At 40.8% G+C, this 18249-nt stretch overlaps 1 protein-coding gene across 1 annotated transcript in view; it reads right to left on the minus strand.

The window, feature by feature from the left end:
• Positions 1-18249, minus strand: part of LOC142217859 (dimethylaniline monooxygenase [N-oxide-forming] 2-like) — a 52786-nt gene that overhangs the window by 14209 nt on the left and 20328 nt on the right. Inside the window, exon 5 of the mRNA XM_075286180.1 lies at positions 17205-17347. Within this exon, the coding sequence (XP_075142281.1) occupies positions 17205-17347 (143 nt within the window). The remainder of the gene's footprint in view (positions 1-17204; positions 17348-18249) is intronic.

Raw genomic sequence — 18249 nt, forward strand, 5'->3', positions numbered from 1 at the left:
CGAAAAATACGGTATATACCCACCCATATTCTAGCAGAATCTAGATCTTCTGTAACATCAAACGAAATTATAAAAAGTTCCTGCTTCAAGACACTGATGTTACATATGTATTTTTGATAGCAGCCCCTGGATTTATTTTCATTCCACTCTGCACTTTAGTGCCAGCTATAGGTACCTATAGGTGGAACTAGATCGACAATTTTCTTCCTTCTAGAGAAGGGCTACTTTACATACGCTTCCCCATGGAACATTGCTTTCAAACACCATTGCTCAGCTGGATCTCCATAATGAAACCAGTAACCCCAGAGCAGCATTTTACCCTTAGAATAACAGGAATCACTTTGTTTGCCTGTGTATAAGAGGATACAGGTAAAGGGACTGAGCTACTAGGCATGTGTGACCACCAGCACTGGACTCATTAGGTGGACATTCTTAGAAAGAAACAAAGAAACACCAGGGGGCGCCATAACAAGTATGTAACTGCACTGTCTAGTATTAGGAACGCTATTTTTGATCTAATAGGTAAAAAGTAGTATTTAATTCAGTTACAAAATGTTTATGACAGTCAGTATAAGAAGAACTAGTGTATACTCACAGTGAACCTCCAGAGGCCTCCAATATCATTGCTCCTTTCAAAGCAAGTAGGCTCAAGACCTTCTTCTAGACATGCCTTGATGGCTCCTAAACCGCTAATCCCAGCGCCAATGATAGCGACTGTTTTAACCATGTTTCTATCTACAACATGGACAAAATAAAAAGCAACACAAATCTTTATAAAGTGAATATATCCTCTAAGAGCAGCACAGTCTGAGGCTTTATATTATAAAGAAATATCAGACAATATTCTGTAACACTTTCTGTATGAAATCCTCATGGTTTTCGAGATCTCTGTTCTTACTGGTTCAATAGGATTGTTTATTATTCATCTCATGACCTCACATGTGTATGGTTTCCTAGAAGACACAGCTCGGATATCTGAGCCCTGCACTTGAAAATTTTTCATTAGGTGTCAGAATGCCGTGACTCCCAGAAAATCGTTTATTTTTTAAAAAGTGACGTATTATTTGTAAAAGGGGTAAAACATAATAAAAACCAATATAAATATGGTACCGTAGGAATCGTAATGACCATCTGGACAAAGCTGCCATGTCATTTTTAATGCAGAGTGAACGCGGTTAACCCAAATTGCAAAAATGATGATGATGATGATGTCTATTATTTCACAGGAACCCTCCAAAAATGTAGATAAAAGCAAATCAATACACTATATGAAACCCTCACCATCAACCTGTCAGACTATAGCAGGTTTACCAGGGAGGTTGAAAACTGTAATCTTGGATATAGAAACTGTCATGGCAATCCATATGTAGGTGAAACCCTGATATAATCCTGCCATAAACAGTCTATAAAGAAAGAGGACTTTATTTGCAAAATGTTGACTTTGAATACACTAGGAGGGAAAGGAAGTAGATGAACCCTGGCAGGAAGGAGAAGGAAGAGGGGACTGCAATGGCAGAACTGTGAGGAGGACTGGGGGTACAAAGAAGGAAGAATCCTCTATTTCATCTTATATCTGAGGGGAAAGAGATAATACCCCTCCATTTCACTTGAAGCAGAGAGAGAGAAACAAGAGCAAGTGAGGCTCCTCCTGAGGTACCGTGAGAGAGCAGTCACCATTTACCTCAGGTAACCCCAGAGATACAGCCTCCTCCATTTTGCTTTTTTGAGATATTTGCTATTAAGCCACAGAGACCTCACCCGTGATGGGTACTTGTGGAGAGTGTTAATCTGTTTATCCTGTACCGCCATTCTTAAAGTTAGCAAATGTCATAGTGTGAATGGGCGCCTGTGTGTGAGTTGAGTTGAAGCCTCTAAACTTTGAATTTAGCAAATTGTTTATTATATACTTAGTCTTCTATAGATCACCATTGCCCCTCTAGAGTCTAAACTTATACAAGTGCCGTGTACTGGCTGCTTACTGTATGTCAATCTTAAAGTCATTCCTCATACAGACGTGTTGTCTAGCATGGTAATATTGTCAGACAATGAATACTGTGTACGCCATAAGTGCTGCACGCTTTTGTACATTGTTTATTGCAGTATTATATACATTGCATCTTTGATTCCATTTATTAATACACATCTTAAGAAAAGGTTAAATCCTTTATGTGTGATTTATTCCTGACTTACTACGGTCATTCACAAAAGTTAAATTACAGGTAGGCTATAGGGGCTCTCACCCTTGGTGGAGGAGTCTAACCAACACCATGTTCACAAGCCTGGTGAAGATTCGGGTGTAGGTGCTGTGTGATCAAGCTGGCGAAGGGGTTACCACTATAACCATTTCTATAATCCTTATTGCCCCTCAGCAGATTCCCTCAGAGAGGGGGTGTTACATATATGTACCCCAAAATAGTGGAAAATGAAAGTACAACTTGTTGTGAATAAACTTCACATAGTTTGCGGACAGAAAAATAAAAAAGTTATGAAGGTACTATTCCGTTATCGGGCCAGCAGCAGCGCATTTCAGCACCAGCTTTCGGGACAGCAGTTCAGTTCAGCAGCGGGAATTACAATGACATCCGAGGACTGCTGGCCCGATGCTTGTGCCCAGTAGCCAGTACATCAATGACCCCCCCTCCATCTCCTCCTCCTTCCAGTGCTGCCCCCCAGCTCTCCTTACATCTACCCCGTACCCTCTCCCCGCCACATGACTAAGCCGATGCTGGCCCGATGATAGAGGCCGTGCTTGTGTGTAGTAGGCAGTACATCGATCGATGCCCTCATCCTCCTCTTCCTTCCAGTGCTGCCCCCCAGCTCTTCTTACATCTGCCCCGTACCCTCTCCCTGTAATAGGCCTCACCGTAAATCTTGAGCAATGAATGCTACTAGATAGCCGCCGGACGCTGCAGAAAGTTTGTCCCTCCGGCTCGCTGTAGCTCACCGTTCCTATAGTCGGCGTGTTTCTTGTCAGGGCCTGGATTGAGCCCCGGTGTCTTTCCTTTCGGTCTCGGTACTAGCGCTGAGGTGAGGCCTAGTCGTGTGGCGGGGAGAGGGTACGGGGAAGATGTAAGGAGAGCTGGGGGGCAGCACTGGCAGGAGGAGAAGGATGGGGGAGGGGGGTCATCGATGTACTGGTTACTGGGCACAAGCATCGGGCCAGCAGTCCTCGGATGTCATTGTAATTCCCGCTGCTGAACTGCTGTCCCGAAAGCTGCTGCTGAACTGCGCTGCTGCTGGCCCGATAACGGAATAGTACCGTTATGAATTTTGGAAGACAGGGAGGGAACATATGAAAAAAGTCACCGAGCATTAACGTACAAACTACCCTGCATCCTTAAAGGTTAACACAGCGATCATACACATACGACATGACCATTAGGTAACCACTTATAGATGTACATATACATTTTGTTACAGAATATCATCAGTTAGCAATATCTGTAATAATTATACATAATAACAAATGTTACTTACTAAGTATTATCTATATATCCACCCATTATCCATCCATTATCTATCTATCTATCTATCTATCTATCTATCCAAAATACATTCCTAATAGTATATACACTTACATTAAGTCTTATTACTGTACCTTTAAATGTTCCTGTAATTTAGTTCTTTTTCTACGTCCTGGTATTTTACACCAGTCAAGCTTAGATCCAACAGCTAAACAGAGAAAGGGTGATAATGAATAAGTTTAAGTAACATGAGAACAACATAAAGATAATTCTGAGCATTCTTGGAATTTGATAAAATCGGGGCGTAACTATAATGTTCTGTGATCCAAAACAAACGTCTTCATTTCTCACGTTAATTAACTGTATAAGGAAGCTATGGGGATGTCACAGCAGGTCACAATTAAAAATGCAATTAATCAGAGAATGCAGAGACAATATGTTGTTACCATACCCACTATCAGCCACAACAGTAGAAAGTGCAGGGTAGGACATGAACGATATTAAACCTCAAGTCAGTCCCATAATAAATTAAGACACCTTAACTAATTTAGACCCCAGAACATTACATTAGTTTAAACTTCTACTGATTTCTAAATCATTACAGACTCTAGACCAGGCCCCATATTACATTAAACCACACAACAGAACCCTAAATGTGCTGTGCGCAGGACCATAAAAGGTACCTCTGCACACCCTATAGCTGTGCCCTTGCCTCTAATTATTATATTCTGAAAAATCCACAGAATATAATGATTTGTGGGTGATGAAACCCTAAAATCTTGGATTCAGCTGAACCAGATATTTTTGGAAAAGTTGTATTGAACCTTGGTTGCTACATTTTCACCCCAGATACTCCTTTATACTGTGTCAGACATTGTTCTGGAGACCTCTCATTGTTCTGATATATTCGAAATCCAGAGATGGCTACAAAGTGGATTTAGTACTTACCAGTCCTTGCTTCATCGCTCCTACTCTTTATGGCATAAAAATACATGTGAGCAGCCACCAGATATACACTATATCAGTCCAGTTCATCCAAAAGGATAGGGTTGATAGGGTTGAGATCAGGGCCAGTCAAATTGTGCCATACCAACTCAACCAACCATGTCTTTATAGACCTTGTTTTGTTCACTGAGGTACAGTCACAGAAAAGGGAGCTCCCCAAACTGTTCCCACAAAGATAGAATCATAAAATTGGCCAAAATGTCTTAGTATGCTGAGATGTTAAGATTTACCTCCACTAGAACTGAGAGACCTAGGCCATTTCCCGGAAGACAAACATCATAATAATATCCCTCCTCCATAAAACTAAACAGTTGGCTCAATGCAGTTGGGTGGGTAATAATTTCCAGGAATTTGCTAATCCCAGACTTATCCATCAGGCTGCCAGCAAGAGAATTCTGATTTGTTACACCTCAGAACAGGTTTCTACTATTCCAGAGTTCAGATGTGTTTTGTATTTAATAACTTGATCCGATACTTGGCATGGTGCTTGGTAATCTAAGAGATGCCCTCTTTCTGCAGGGTGTTCCCTTGAACCTTCTTACATATTTATTTATTTAACCTCCTCCTCAACATCTTGGGAAAAAGACTGCCAAAGTATTCCTGTACCTTTGCACTGCTACAAAAATCCTCTGTTAGAATTACCCAAAGGTAATAACAGCTGCTAGAGAAAGGGACGACAGATACAGTGAGCCCTAAACCTAGGTCCACCTTGTGTCCCTATCTATTTGCCGCAACTGTCCTAGTGATAGGGACAACTGGACGATAAATCCTACTCTAGATAAGTGATACACAGAACAGGACAAAACAATGTAACACAGAAGAGAAGTCCGCATGCCAAGGTTCAAACCAGAGAGACAAAATAGTACCAAATCGCAATCCAAAAGAGTAGTCAAAAAGCAGAAGTCAGTAAATACAATACAATAGCAATGGAAAATGCATTGGCAGAAAGGCTGTCAATTACAAGCACACAAAGATTGACAGAAAGACAAGATTCCAGGAGCAGTCACGCCTCCTGTGCCATACAAAGAGGCCAGAGGAAGGCACAGGAGCTCAAACGAGTGAGCACATAACACCCTTATAGCTCTTGACTGGAACAACGTGCATCCTCCTACAGGCCCCAATCTTGTAGCATGCATATAGAATATCCATAGCCTGGAATTGTTGACCAATACTCTTAATGTTACAGACGATGCCTTCCAGGTCATTTGGTCACTGTACCTATTGCATCCTACAAGGTCTCTGATTCCCCTTCCTTACCATCTTCCTCTTTGTCTTTTCCTCCTTGTTGTAAAGGGATTGCTAGAAGAGCAATTTCCCAGTAGCTGCTGGTGAACCCTGGGGTGAGGGGCATGACAATACAGTGAGCTCTAAGCTGAACTCTCCCTCCTGTCCCTGCCTACTTACGTGAACAGTCCAAGGCGACAGACAACAACTTGGTGGTAAAACCCTTCCTAGATATAGGTGATGACACAGAACGAAGACAAGACAAGCAACAGCAAAAGGGAGGTCAGCTAGCCAAGGGGTCGGTAGCAGTTAAGCAAAGCAATACAGAATTGGAATCCAAGAGAATAGTCAAAAGTAAAGCAAGTGGTAAGAAATATGAATAAAGGTATCAAACCGCAAGAGTACATAGCCAGCACAAGGCAATAGTAAGCACCATTGTGAATATGAGCAAACAATAAATAGAGAGGAAGAACCCACCCCAGACTTGATAGGATGATAGGCTGTCAATCACACAGGTAAGGCTAATTTTAACTATTAAAAGAGCAGAAGAAAACCAAGGTGGAGATGGGTGTGGTGGAAAATCAATTACCAAGATGAGGGAATAGGACAGTTTCAGACAGTACAAGAAGAACCTAAAGGAAGAAATCACAGCATGCAGTGGGAGGATGGCATCAAAGCCCGGAACGGTGAGAATGTTACACATGTTCTGTCTTTCTAGCCAGTGTTTTGCAATTTATCTTATGAAAAATGTTTTGGTTTTTTTTGACGGATTTCAATGCCTTTGTTTTTTATTTCCTTGTATTTCTGTTCTTTAATACTTAACGATACGTAATGCTCTCACCCACCATGGCTTGTATGCACAGCCACCATGCCAAAGAAAAAGCATGTTCAAGCATGTTTAAAATTAAAGACAAATCTGTGAAATATTGGGAGAAAATAGTCTGATTGGATGAGACCAAAATTGGACTGTTTGGATGTCATAATACACAGCAGGTTTGGATGGCAAAAGGCACTGCATATCACCCCCCCCCCCCCAAACACCATACTAACAGTGAATTTTGGAGGTTGGAACATCATGGTGTGGGGCTGTTTCTCAGCATATGGCACTGGCAAACGTTATATGATTGAAGGAAAGATGAATGGACAGATGTACTGAGACTTTCTTGATAAAAATCTGCTGCCAACTACCAGGATGAGGAAGATAAAACGATGGTGGACATTTCATCAAGTCAGTGATGCCAAAAACACAGCCAAGAACACACTCAATTGGTTTCAGAGAATGAAAATAAACCTTTTAATATAACTTTAGCTTTCTTATGACCACAAAATTTGCAATATGAGTTTCTTAGAATCTCAGTGTGCCAGAGAAACAATGGACTACTGATGCTGAAGATGATCCTAGTGGACTGAAGACCCCACAATTTACTAGAAGCGAGGACTTGGTTGTGTTCTGTCTGGATGAAACTGCAGGTAGAACCTCGTAAATATAGCAATAACCAAAAAACAAACAAACAACTGGTTGGTGCCATAAAGCATGTTATATCCTGGCTTTACAATGGATGTATCACTTGGAATTGGATACATTAGATCAGGATTAGGATAATTAATACTTCAATATATGATTTAATCTGGATTATATAATGGATATTTAAGGTCTTCCTGTGAAGGTCTTTTAGGTTTAAAGGGGTCATCCAAGTTAAGAAAGAAAAAAAGAGAAGGGATTGGAGAGAAAAAGAAAGCTACATCTGCAAAACATAATTTAAAGTCAGGTATCATCTTGGTTTTTTTTTTGGCCTATACAGGCTACAGTTTTCATTTGGACCTGCCATTTTCCTAGACAAATGGTGAAAGTAGGAAGTTATCCAATTTGAAAGATATAAGAGAAACAAATATGTCTAGATGTTGAAGGGGGACGTATATATTCTTTGGGAGGATGAACATTTTAAGTTAAACTCATTCTTACTGCTACTTTTAAAGGGGTTGTCCGGGATATCCGGTGAATATCCATTTCCCCATTTCCAGAAACGGATCGTCAGTACTAGAGATGAGCGAACACTGTTCGGATCAGCCAATCCGAACAGCACGCACCCATAGAAATGAATGGAAGCACCTGGCACGGCGACCGGCTGCCGGCAAAGTGTACGTGCCAGGTGCTTCCATTCATTTCTATGGGTGCGTGCTGTTCGGATCGGCTGATTCGAACAGTGTTCGCTCATCTCTAGTCACTACTATTCCCCCCATTCACGCCATTATACTTACCCTCCACGCCTCTTCCTGGGAGACGGCTCCTCCTTCTTTACTGATTCGGTAGGCGCACGCTCTTCTCCAAGCGCTGCTCTGCACACTGCTGTTGATAATCCACTTCTACTGCTTAGCTTCCGCATGCACAGTAGAGGTGGAACATTGCTGCAGAAAATAGAGCAGTGATGGAGAAGAGTGCACTCCATCTCACAGGAAGGTAAGTATATTATATAATGGGGTCGGGGTTGGGATGAGTAGGTAGGGAAGGGCAGGATAGCTAGAAAGACAGGGAGGGGGTATATGGGAGGGAGAGAGAGAGAAGGGAGGGTGAGTGAAGAAGGAGGGGGGAGTAAGGTGAGAGGAGTTACTGAGGAAGTTACATGGCAGGAAGCTGAAACATGAAAACAAATACGGCAGATACCCAGAAATCACTCAAAACAGGGGTAAAAATATATGGGTGCATCTATTAACAGCTCTAACAGACATTTAAAAAAAAAAATTGCCTGGAAAACCCTTTAAAGGAAGGACTTCCAAGTCTTAAAATTAAGGAGGTGTATATTTACATAAAAAATGTAGACGAATCCTTAGTGGAGATGGGTGAATCGATTAACAAATTGTATTTATTACACATTTTCCAAAAATTTTGGATTCTGTCTGATTCACATGGCTTTATTATGGATTTATGACATATATTTCTAATACAGTGCCAACATAGTTTTGTGGACACATACTGTACCTAGGTGAGGTCATCACCACCGCCCTATTGGGCAGGGACTTGTCTTTCAATAGTGTGAGCCGACGCCTGCCCGGTGCTCACACTTTATCTACAATTGTTTATGACAGTAGTTCTGGGCTAGGTTCCTCTGTTAGTAAGACTTGTAAATTCCTGAACTGGCAGCTCTACACTAGGGCTTGGAGCCATGGTCTCTGTTCCAGCCCATGGCACGGTCAGCAGGTTTGGTCTCAGGTTAGCCTGTGCCCTGGCCCTCTAACCCTGTCAAGTTCTAATATAAGGGGTCTGTTAGCCGTTGACCTCTGTTTGTGTGGCTGACCAGGAGTGACATTTAACCCCTGGCAGCCTGCACATGTAGCATCTACCCACAGTTGCGTTTATCCAGTGCAACTAACTGGTGTATGTTTGTTTGCAGTATGTTCACACTGTAGCACAAAACTCTGCTTCCCAGTGCTATTAACTGGTGTATGTTTGTCTGCTGTCTGTTCACACTGAATCTTCCGGATTGTCCAGTGCAGCCAACTGGCAGTCGGGACTTGGGCCTGGTTCAGACATACAGCTGCCCATCTGGGCTTGTGGATCTCGCTGCAGTGCTCTGCAGTTAGCAGTTCTGTTTGTGTTAAATATATATATATATATATATATATATATATATATATACACACAGAACCGTAACACTGATGTAGCAGAGCTGGATTTGATAGGTGATGAGAATCCCAAATTTACATGCTACATCAGCTTGCAATAAACTCAGTTTTAGGTCTGTGTTTACATATAGAGGTAAAAGACTCCCTGTCTCAGCTCTTATCAGCAAAATTCAATTAGCCAACCTGATAACTGGAAGATAGAGATAAACAGCTCAGAAATACAAGCTGCTCCGAGTACTCAGCTCCCCCTCCCTCCCGAGAGCAGGGAGCTATGTCACTTGTCCTGGGTGGATAGATAAGATCATCCCCAGGTCCATGGTTATGGAAACACAGTGTAAAAATGTGAAGTGAAAAAAAGTGAATAATCTCAGACAGCGGCCAAACAAAGCAGTTTTGCTGAAGCAATGTATTTAGGAAAAGTCTTAAATCCACATAAGCTAGTGGTATAGATAGGATCCTTGAGATGGGACAACCCCTTTAAGAACTCCTAATTTTATAGTACAACATGTACACAAAACCATTCACAAACTGAAACTCACCAAGACAACTACTGGGTGGCTGCATACACATTTATTTATTTAGCTTACTGCTACCATATTCCATAGCTCTTTACAGACATTGTGGTCACAGTCCCATATAGGGCTCACAATCTCAATTACCTATCTATATGTGTTTGGAATTTGAGAGGAAACTCACACAAACATAGGGAGAACATAAAAAAATCATTGCAGATGTCCTTGGCTGGATTCGAACATAGGACTCAGCGCTGCAAGGCCATCATGCTGCCCATTTTCTGAGAGTTTCACAGATTAATGTTACTTTGAAAAGCTGGTTATCTTTACAACTGATACAAATGTATCTGAATATTTTTAAACCTGAAATACAAAAGCTCAAACACGGGGGTTAACATACAGTAAGAACTATTTACAGGTGGTGTGGTCACACATACACATGACTTTACCTGAAACGAATTCATGCAATTAATTATGTAATTTAATGCTCTGTAAATAGAGAGTATAACAACTGATAATATATAATAATGAAATTCATTACACAAACTATTCCTGTGTAAAGTGTTAATTTCAATATGTGTAAACATCTCAAAGTGTATTGACACAGTTTAGAATCTTCTAAACAAGTTTGCAATTAATTGATGCCAAGATAATTGTGTAATGTCATATAGATTAAATCTTATGGTGATGGAAAGGTCAATACAGCCTCCTATATAATCTTATATTACAGATTGCATTTATTGAGAAAAAATACATTGTCTGAGTTTTGTATTGTATTAAACTCTTAAGGCGAAAGCAACAAACAAAATCCCGAGACACAATATCCAAGGTATAAAAGATAATAAAGAAGATTTAGAAGTTTGCTTTATTCCCCTTGTTTTCAGTGGCTTTTCAATGCGATCCCATTGATTCAAAATTGCTTCTCTTGCTCCATCCCATTTTCCTGGACCAGTCAGGCGGAATTGATAAGAATTGCAAGGTCCAAAAACCACCTTCCATGCCAAAACTGGATCTGTTAGGAACAGCTTCCATATGTCTAGCTTCACTCCTATATCTGAGGCAATATCATCCATGTATGTAATGTATTCAGTACGACGGAAATTATTTTCAGCTGTTGCAAACCTTATTTTATAAAAAAAAAAATTATAAAAAGTATAATAATAATAATAATAATAATAATAATTATTTATATATGCTTTCAGAGCCATTATGTCAAAAGAATTCTAGAACATCTATAAAATGAATACTACTTTCAGTTCTATTTTATGCTCTTATACCAAAGCTTGTCTGGTTTACAAATATGGGGAATTTGGGGTTAACAAAAGGGTCATTTCAAACACCCATCTAATAACGAGATAGAGAGCAACTGCAAAGAACATTGCTTCTGCTCAAGGACTTGGCATATTGTGGTTTTTCATAAGCAACACGTAGATTGTTTGGGACCCAGCAGCAGTGTATGCTGTGATCAACTTATTGTGGGACACTTCTAAGAAACAGAGTTTGCACATACTAAGCAATCTACATTTTATGATTATTTTATTTTTCATTTTCCATTTCATTATCTACAGTGAAGGAAATAATTATTTGATCCCTTGCTGATTTTATGTAGTTGATGATGAGGTTTGTGCACGTGTCAGGAGGAATTTTGGTCCATTGCTCATTGCAGATCATCTCTGAATCATTAAGATTTTGAGGCTGTCGCTTGGCAACTCAGAGCTTCAGCTACCTCCATAAGTTTTCTATGGGATTAAGGTTTCGAGATTGGCTAGGCCACTCCATGACCTTAATGTGCTTCTTTTTGAGCTACTCCTTTGTGGCTTTGGCTGTATGTTTTGGGTCATTATCCTGCTGGAAAAAACGGGATTGCCATTCACCTGCAATCCCGTTTTTTTTCTCGGTATGCAAATTAACTCTCTCGCTGCACTGGAAGCTTCAGTGAAAGATAATTTGCATACCGAGAAAAGCCGGGATTGCAGGCGAATGGCGGCACGGAGAAGACAACAAAAGGTAGGAGAAGAATAGCCTTTCTTAAGGCTATTCTGACCTGGTACCTAGAAAAAATTGTTTATAAATCATAGCATCCCCTTAAGTATCCCGTTTGGGGATTTTTTTTCACACTGGATCTGGACTTTTCCGGGCTGGTTCTGGTCACTCTTCCACTTTCCTCCTATTCTGTTTTCACAGGTAGTTATCTGTGCTGTGGTGTCTGACATTACTATGGCTGGCATTACTTTGTAGAAACCTCTGAAAATGAGAGAGGAGGGAGGAGGTAAAGTGGAGGCCGGGTTGTGGTTCCTGATTCCGAACTAGTATCCTTGAATTAGAGCCAAGATCCAGTTTGAAGAAATACCTAGTGGAAATCAGTTCAATTCAATTCAGCTCTCATGGCAACCATTTTACATTGAAGTTTAACTTTTTATTTTTACTGTTGAGTAGGGGGGTGTTTGGTGAACATTTTTATAACATACTTTATTAACCTATCTAAGTTCCATTTAATAGAAAATACACTGGCAAGTTCTCCCAAGCAACCCTCTAATTGAGCCATATAGCATGCCAGTGTCCGTAGATGACTCTCAGCCTGGGCTGTGAACAAGCAGCACCCCGGCCCCCTCCATCCCTAAGAGCGGCCTGCAAGTGTCTGGAGTGCTTGTTCACAGTGCGGGCTGAGAGTTGACTCTCAGCCTGCACTGTGAACAAGCAGACACCAGGGATCCCTGGCTGCATCCCGCGATCGACCCATACGTCCATTGCGACTGACCGGTAGATCACGATCGATGTATTGGGCACCCCTGATTTACAGTATCTATATTCACAATGAACCATTTTACAAATACATATTAACATATTGCCTTTTACTTACCATCTCTTTCTCAGCTGTTCGATCTTTAGCATTTCTTTTTTTATTTCTTCAGGGTCTGGAAGTTTGTGTAATCCTGAAAATAAAATTATTTTGAAGAAGTAGTTAACTTGACATTGGCTCACACCAGAAACTTCCTTCCTATTTTATGGTATTACCTTGTATATGGTATAAAATTTCTTACCCTTGAAAAGTCTGGTGGCCCATCGAGACTGAATTTCAGCAACCACCATATTGGGCCCAATTGGAAGGATAAATGCAATGAATGCTATTGTAGGCTTTTCAATTCCCAGAGGGATTATTCTTTTGTAAAAAGACCCTTTGTTCTCATCCTTTTTAACAACAGATTCATCCAGAAAAGGGAAACTGTAGTCATAGCCTGTGGCAAGTATAACAACATCGAGATTGTCTACAATCGAACCATCTTCAAAGTGGACTGATGTCTCAGTGAACTTTGTCACTTTCGGCTTGATTATTATTGATCCTGACATAATACGGCTTGGAAGTTCCTCATTGACCAAGGGCTCTTTCCATACAATTCTATGATTGCAAAAAAAAATTCTATTATGGATAACAATTTTAAATTTATGGGATTATGGGATAACATTCAGTATGGAAATAGCTGCCTAAACGTTAACATGTATAGGTTTCCAATAGCAGTGTTAGCAACACTCCGGCAGAACAAACATGGTGACCGCTTAGGAGCTGAGCAGCCACCCTATCTGCTTGGTCTCTACTGATCACAGGCATTAACCATTCTGCTGTCTCAGTCAAATCTGACCGTGGCACCATTTTGCTGGCATGTGTGCCATGATTTTGGGATGGATTGCCATCCCTCAGAATGAGATTCAGGGGTGGTGTTTCATGACAGTAGCCTATTGAATGCTCCTAGGCTTGTCATTAGATTGTCTCTATTACAAGCTGCTTTAAGCTAATGCATTGCAATCTATTATGTTAAAAATAAAAAAAATATATAAAAGTTTAACTCATCCCTTTCTCTAAATCAGATATAATCATTGATTATGATGTTAAACTGTTTTCCCCTTTAGTCCTAACAGCAGCACAATATGGGGAGTATTTCTGCCCATGTGTGCTGGTAGGACAGGCAAAGTTTTTAAATAGCCTTTAAATTGCCCTTATAAGAGGGCAAAAGAGACCTCTTCCCCTTGTGTCAATTATAAAGAAAACAATATTACCTGAAGGGGAAATGCTTGTGCTGCTGTTAGGACTAAGGGAAAACAGATTAACATCATAATCAACAATCCTCTTATGTCCTACCAGCAGCACAATATGGAGATGTAGCAAGTAATTCCCCTAGGGAGGGCTTCCTCACTATACAGAACTTAAGACAGGCCATCCAAAGGTAGTTGAATCTGAACTATTGACATTGAACTGATAGTGTTCAACAAAGGTTAGCTGGAATGACCAAAATGCAGCTGCGCAAATATGCTCAAAAGGCAGATTAACTCTCAGCAAGGAGGCCGACACAGCCCTGGTTGAATGGGCTCTGATGAACTTGGGAGGAGTTCACCTGAGCAAAAAAGAAGTTTTAATTGCTCCCTTAATCCATCTTGATAAAGAAGGTTTGGAAGCCTTAAGACCTTTGTCTCTACCATATATATTAATTAAGAGGTTCTCCAATCTTTTGAAGGACCATGTACACAGAAGATAAATTTGGAGACACCTTACTACTAGAGATGAGTGAACACTGTTTGGAACAGCCGTTCCGAACAGCAAGCTCTCATAGAAATGAATGGATGTAGCTGGCACGCGGGGGGTTAAGCGACCGGCCGCCGGCAAAGTGTACGTGCCAGCTGATTCCATTCATTTCTATGGGAGCGTGCTATTCGGAACGGCTGATCCAAACAGTGTTCGCTCATCTCTACTTACTACATCCAGTGTATGGAGTTTTCCCTCCTCCTTGGAAGATGGAACTGGGAAAGAAAAACTGATAAGGAGAACACCTGTTGATATCAGCCTGAGATGGTTCTTTAGGGTTAAACCTAGGAATAAAATATATGGCTCTTTAGAAGAAAAGCCTGCAACACTTGTACTCTTTTTACTGAGGTGATAGGTGGCAAAAAGGAGCTCGCTTTTTTTTTTCAACTAGCGGTAGCGGAAAATTCCACTAGTGGAAAAAAAAAGCTAGTAGAACCCATTGAAGTCAATGGGAGGCTTTTTTCTCAGCGTGTAAAATTCAGTGCCAAATAAAGCACCATTTTCTTCTGTGTGAATGGACACTTATAGGGGTATTGTCCTGCAATTAATTATGCGAATTAAAAATTCCTCTTCTCCTACCAGCACACAGGGACAGAAATACCCCCAGTATTGTGCTTGCTGGTAGGACGTAATGATGCAAAACACAAAAATTACGTATCCATGTGTCTGGAAACACCCCGACTGCAAAGTTATATAAACAATTTTAGTGTGAAAAAAAAATCAAAAGAGGCAAACTGCGGTTTCACCTCCCATTGAAATTTGAACAAAAAGCAATTAGAATATCAGACATTCCCCAAAATGGTATAAAACGTACATAGCCCCCACAAGAAAACATGCCTTATTCAGCCCAGATTTTTTTTTCATAGTTTTGAATTTTTTTAAGGGGTTACTACATAAAAAAATATATCATTTGATATCTTTGTAATTGTACTGAGCCATGGAATACAGGTGAAATGGCATTTTGGTTGCACTGTAAAAGGTGTAAAAAACAGAGCCCGTAGGAAAGTTGCGCAAATGTAGTTTTTCTCTAATTTCACCCCATTCTGTTTTTTTTCCCATCTTCCCAGTGCATCGTACAGAATATTAAATGATACCATTACCAAAAAATTAAGCCCTTATATGCCTCCGTGAATAAAAAAAAAGGGTTCTGTAATGAAGGGAGTTAAATATTAAAATAAAAAAATGGCTGTGGCTGGAAGGGATTAAAGTCTCTTTCTGTTTCTGGATTCACAATATTGATGGCTTATCTGTAAAATTTTTAACCTTATGAATGCTTGTGCCATAGCATATGTGTTTCATTAATGTCCATTATAAATAAAATGATTAAGAGATACAAGGTGGGAGGACTAAGCCTGTACAAAAAAAAAACAGGATAGATCCTATTCAGGCCGCAATCTATGCCTGGTTTAGGTGCCTTCATTTGCACCTATCTCCAAGGGCACCCCAAAATACCATCACATGGAAGATATGTAGCAGAGAGTATCCCAGGAGACAACTTAGTGCAACCCCCTCATCACTGTGCTGGCATGGGATCTGTAAGTGAATTTGGCATTAAAAGTCACCAAGGTTGCCATATTCATTGCACCATCACCACACTGTTGTACCCCAGGTCGCTGCATCTGTCCTAAACAAACATAATCTACATATTCAGTCACATTATAGAACATTATATGGTGCCTTTTGATTTACCCCTCAGGTTGTATACTGTACAACTCATGGTTAAATTGGTCGTTCATGTATTTCTTTAGCATCCATCGAGACACAACTGGTGGCATTATATTGAAGATCCAAATGTAGTAACGACGTAGGAATCCTAAATCAAAAGGAAGTCCTCCTTTAGCAAGCCGTTGAAATACCCATACTCCTTGTCTAGAGCTGAGGTAAACCTGTGAACAATAATTCATGGACATGAAATGTGCTCCTTATACCATAGATGTGCAAACTATTACTTACAGGAGGTGTAATCTGCAGTTACCATAAGGGGAATCAAAGAACTGTTCAGGTGTCACCTACATAACAAGGCATGGTAAGTGGTGAGTCTCCCTGCAGTGCACGTGTGGAGCTTGGCCTTGGTATAGCTAATGGGGAGAACCAAGTCTAGAGAATATGGAACCCTGTGGTCACGGTGCAAAGTATGGTCAGTACACCATCAGATCTATGGTCAGTAGCCAAAAGACAACAGTGCTAATGATAAAATACAAACATTCATCATGTGGACACCAGTGAGAAGCATGTACAAATATGTACATATATGACAACTATGTATTGGTTCCTGCTTAGGTTTTGGAGCACCCACCATTAATAGGGCAAAGTCCTGCACCCTATATTCTCTGCTCACCACCAGACTCGGAGAAAATCTTGTTATCAAGCAATTAAAATATCCTATTTCCAGTGTTAAACTCTACCTTTAGAGTAATGGAGAAAAAGCTAGGACCACAGTGGATTGTATTGCTGAATGGTGTCCCCCGAGCCAAAAGGTGGGGGACACAAATCAATGTAGGTTAAAGCTGCAGTTCAGCCCCGGACCACATGTCCAACCAGACACTGATAAAGAAAAAAAGCAGGGGGTATATCCAAGCGCTGTTAGGAAAATCAGAGAGTTGAAAACTCGGAGATAAACATAATTTATCCCACATATAAAACTCCATACAGTCACAATGTAACAAGGCAATGTGTTCGGACATCTTCATCAGGCCAACATTAAGAAGCTCCGAGTAGATGTGTATTTCTTCATTATTCTGAACTCTACCTTTATAATAGACCAAGAGTCCCTCCACTTAGTTATAACGCAGTGAAATATACCTGAGAGGCTTTTGCGCATAATTCAGTAGAGATATCAACTCCAGTATTTCCCATTCCAATTATTAATATTCGTTTGTCATCAAACCCAATGGGCCTTTTGTATTCTCGACAATGTAGTATTTTACCTTTAAATGTTTCGATACCTTAAAAGAAACAAAGTAAATAGGTAAACTGGAAAGTGCACAGATAGTATATATAACATTGGCAATATGGCAGGGATTAGCAGTATGGAGATAGCATGGGTGGAGGAGGCCCAAGTGTGATGAATCGGACCCCCAATCAGGATTCTCAGCTATATCTATAACTATCTATATATTGTATCAGTGTGATGAATCAGATCACAATCATGATTCTCAGCTATATATATGATTATCCATGTATGGGATTATGAGGAATGGCCAAAACTAATTATCGGTGGCCAGTTGCCAAGATCAAAAGCCATTGTCTCACCCTAGGCATGGCATTAACATATCTGTGCTAACTTCCTTGATTCTTAGCAGGGGGCCATCCAGGCTCTGAAAGTTCTAACACATGTGACCAGACTCTGCGGAGTTGGGTTGAGGTGGTAGAAAAACTTCAAAGAGTTATAGGTTTATGATGATATTGCGCCAGGGAAAGATGCTACCATTATGACAATTAGATCTTCCGATGCGTAGTAGTGAGACACACGTTTTTAACCCAAAAACTTTAAGCCTACGGGCCTGGGAAGAGCCCAGGCCCAGTTCTCGTTATTCAAAGGGTATTGAGTTATCATGTTTGGTGTCAATATGTTGGGAAACTTGCAGTGAGCAAAGACATGCCACTTGTTTGACCGTATTATCATGTGATAAGGAATTATGACCATTTATAGTTATTTGATTGCCAAGCTAGAGGGTGGTCCGAAAGCCCTGATGATGTCATTTCAGGGTGGAGCCCAGGGTCAATATAAGAGTGGGCCGGGTGGGCCAGCGGCTGCGGTCGGGTGGCTGAGGTGCGGGTCGTGTCCTCGCGCCTTGTGGGGCCGGACGCCGGGGCGGAAAGGGGCGATACGTCACATTGGTGGCAG

Source organism: Leptodactylus fuscus, chromosome 9, assembly GCF_031893055.1.
Source record: "Leptodactylus fuscus isolate aLepFus1 chromosome 9, aLepFus1.hap2, whole genome shotgun sequence".
Taxonomy (NCBI): domain Eukaryota; kingdom Metazoa; phylum Chordata; class Amphibia; order Anura; family Leptodactylidae; genus Leptodactylus; species Leptodactylus fuscus.